The sequence below is a fragment of the Verticillium dahliae genome, genomic scaffold (assembly GCF_000150675.1).
Source record: "Verticillium dahliae VdLs.17 supercont1.14 genomic scaffold, whole genome shotgun sequence".
Classification (NCBI taxonomy): Eukaryota; Fungi; Ascomycota; class Sordariomycetes; order Glomerellales; family Plectosphaerellaceae; genus Verticillium; species Verticillium dahliae.
This window is the reverse complement of record NW_009276945.1, coordinates 911,276-914,499: the sequence shown is the minus strand read 5'-3', so window position 1 is coordinate 914,499 and position 3,224 is coordinate 911,276. Positions and strand designations below refer to the sequence as shown.

The following is a 3,224-nucleotide window of genomic DNA, read 5'->3' as shown; positions in this document are numbered from 1 at the left end:
ATTTCTCAAAGGGGGAACCAAAAAACGGGGGGCGATTCCACCCCCAAAAAAGGAAATTTAATTAATCCGGGGGGGGGGGGGGGGGGGGGGGGCGAAAAAGACCACAACAGGAGTCAGAAGAAGCAGGCTACCCACACGGAAAGAGATTCATGGCTCTGGCCGCGGTAGTCGACACGCCTCCTCTGCTCGGGTATCAAATCCAAGACTGCAAAACGGAGAGAGGGAAAGAAAAACAAGAGAGAAGGAAAAGAAAATGCCCAAGAAAATGCCCGCCATCCGTGCTATGCTCCCTCTCCTTCCCATATCAATGTCATCCATCAACGTCTCTTCTGCTTTTCCTTCTCTCTTCACATCGTAATTGGACCTCGTGGCATGGCAAACACCAAATAGACACTTCTCTTCGTACACTGTTACAGCCACAGCAGCCACCTCACGCCGCCGACGACGCCCTTGCCGAACCCGACAAAGACGCGGAGGATCATGACGACGAACCAGACGTACCACATGATGCCCACGAGCCCCCACTCGACACCAAGCCACAGCGCCCGTCTCACCCAGCGGAACCGCCTGCGGCGCCGGCGCAGCATCTTGTCGATGACGTCGACGACGGCCTTGATCTTGAGCCGCTGACCGAAGGCGAGGTCGCGGCTTGTCTCGTCGGCCTCGTCCGCCGCGGCACGCGTCATAGCCGATAGGTCGACGGCAATATGTCTGCGAACGTCCTCAATGTTCGCCTGCAGCGTTGGCGTTGTCTCGCTTGTGAAGGCGTCGGCGGCGTGCTGCCATTCGAGGCCGGCGCACTGCATCGAGCTGCTGAGGGTGCGAGCGGCGAGCTGATAGAGCTCGACCTGAGCGACGGAGCGGGCGCGGAGCTGCGCAGGGTTCGTGCTGAACTGGGCGATGGCGGGCCAGAAGGGGGGCTTCTGCTTCGGGTCGACGTCCTCCGAGTGAGCGACTGGGGGGGCAGCGAAGGCGGGCCGGGGCTCGTACGCGCGGCGGGAGATCTCCATCGCCTTGATACCAGAGCTGAGCACTAGGGCGCGCAGACGGGCTACCTCGTGACGGCTCAGAGGTGCGCGCTGCGGGGAGGGGCTGCGGTCGGAGATCGACCAGTGACGACCGTCAAAAGTAGTAGCCAGTGAGCCGAGGCGATCCCTGTTGAAGGCTTGCGGCATCGAGATCACGGAGCTGAGACGGCGGCCTGCTTTATGTACATCCTCGTGGCTTGTACTTCCCCGCTGTGGTTGAGATTCCGAGTCTTCCAAGTCGCCACGCTGCCCTGTCGCCGGCGGTGATGTTGACGGTGATGCATGGTGGACGTCGATGCGAGGAGGTTTCAGCAAGTCAAACCGGGACGACCGACTAGGAGGCCTGGATGACTGAAGGCTGGGGGGCTCCAACTGGCTGGGGGCCAACCTGTCGTGTGAAGCATGCTGGAATGTAGGCATTACGTCCAAATAGTGCTTGCCCTTCTGGAGCTGCGCTTCTCGACGGTCTCGCATGGATAACGATGTCGTACGCGATAGAGACAGATTCGCCCTGCGCCTGCCCCTAGCCGGCTCAGCATCCGACTCGTCAGTCGCCGTGGCCTCGCCGTCAGACTGGTTACCGTCATCCTGTTCCGAGTCCTTCCGCCAGATAAAGTCACCTAATTTGGAGGCACCTTCGCGGATCAACGTATCCAGACGCGCCCCCTTGAACAGTCCCTTGGCGCCAGACTCGTCGCTTCTACGCTTGGGGCCTGCCCTGTACGTATCGGTCGGCTGTCGTGGCAACAGGTTTCTCGGAGGACTCCTCGATCCTCGCCTCTCGGGAGTCTCCGAAATCGGTTGGGGAGACTCGGTCATGATGCCCTTGAGGTCAATCGGAGGGCCAAGGTCGCCATCTCGCGTCTCGGAAGGATCGCTTGCACGTTCCTTGCTCCTCTCGCGGAAGATGCTCTTCACCTTGTGGAAAGGGTTGCGCGTGGGAGATCCAGCACGACTAGGCAGCGCTGAGAGGTCGGAACCAATTGTCGGGATGAATGGACTGTAGCCATGAGGGTGGTTGTCGGGCGAGTTTGGTAGCGAGGCATCCAGGTCAAAGGACGTCCTGCGCGCAGGCATTGGAATCTCCAAGCTAGACCTCCCAACTCGCTGACGAAGGGTGGCCGTTTGCGCCTGCGTCTTGCAAGGCGTATCGTCAGACTCGCTTCCTTCAGCAAGAGACTGCTTCCGACTCTGCTCGCGCGTGGCGGGCTGTGATGAGGAGGGAGGGCCGCGTTCGGGTGTCAGCAGTGCGGCAATGGCAGCATCGACCGATTGCGTGTCTGATCCGTTCTCTCTGGCCTCTCTAGCTATCATCTCGAGCATCTGCTTCTCAAGAATGTCCCTACTGTTGCCGGTAAATGTGCGCTGTGGCATCCTCCTCTCTTTGCCCTCCTCTTCGCTGTCGGAAAGATCCGAGTGGGGTGCCTTGGTTAATCTCCGTATGTCGCTATGGCTATGCGAGCCGTGTCGATGATGCAAGCCCTTGAGCTCATGAAGCTTTTGGCGGGCCCGCTCTCGGGCACTGCTGTGGGAGTGTTCGCTGTCCGTCTTGATTGGTCTTGGGTTTCCGGTCCTCTGGTTTAAAGGAATCTCGAGCGAGCCCCGTGTGTGAGTTGTCATGAGTGACTCTGGCCTAGACATATCTGTTTGGCCTGTCAGGGGTCTGAACAGGTTTGACGAAGGAGGGAAAATCCGTCGCCAGTGCCGGTCTTCGATCAACTGTAGGTGATTGTCCTGCTCGAGCCAGTATGCATCGGCGATCAGATCGGCCGGCTCAAAGAGCCAGTCCACTTTGGGTCTTTTGGGCTTGACAGCGTTGGCCGAGGGCGATGTTGCTTGGGCGTGCATGTCCGCATCGGCAAATGGCGGCAACGAAGGACCATCAGGCAAGATGGACTGTCCAGTCGCCGCCCACCTTGCGACGTTATCGACCCAGTCCGTGACCTTCTTGACGTCGCTAAAGCCTTGAGCTTCGCCATCAATGGCCTTGCGCTCACGGGCTCGAACTTTGCGGTTGCGGATGTACTGCAGTGGGTTGTACGGCCGCCCAAACCTTGCGCTCCCATCAGCGCTTGCCAGTGTAGAGGTCCTCGATAGTTCGGCCGGGGATGATGGTGGGCTGGCGGTTGTCGGTCGCCGGCGTTTGGATTAAGAGTTGGGACGAGCTCCAACATGCGTCGGTACTGTGCCATGAGC

The 3,224-nt window shown here is 59.6% G+C and overlaps 1 protein-coding gene across 1 annotated transcript in view; it reads right to left on the bottom strand.

The window, feature by feature from the left end:
* Positions 1-410: 410 nt before the first annotated feature.
* The window catches only part of VDAG_06881 (uncharacterized protein), a gene marked incomplete at both ends in the record, with an annotated part of 3,870 nt that continues 1,056 nt past the window's right edge, over positions 411-3,224 (bottom strand). Inside the window, one exon of the mRNA XM_009659585.1 lies at positions 411-3,147. Coding sequence (XP_009657880.1) covers positions 411-3,147 — 2,737 coding nt within the window. The remainder of the gene's footprint in view (positions 3,148-3,224) is intronic.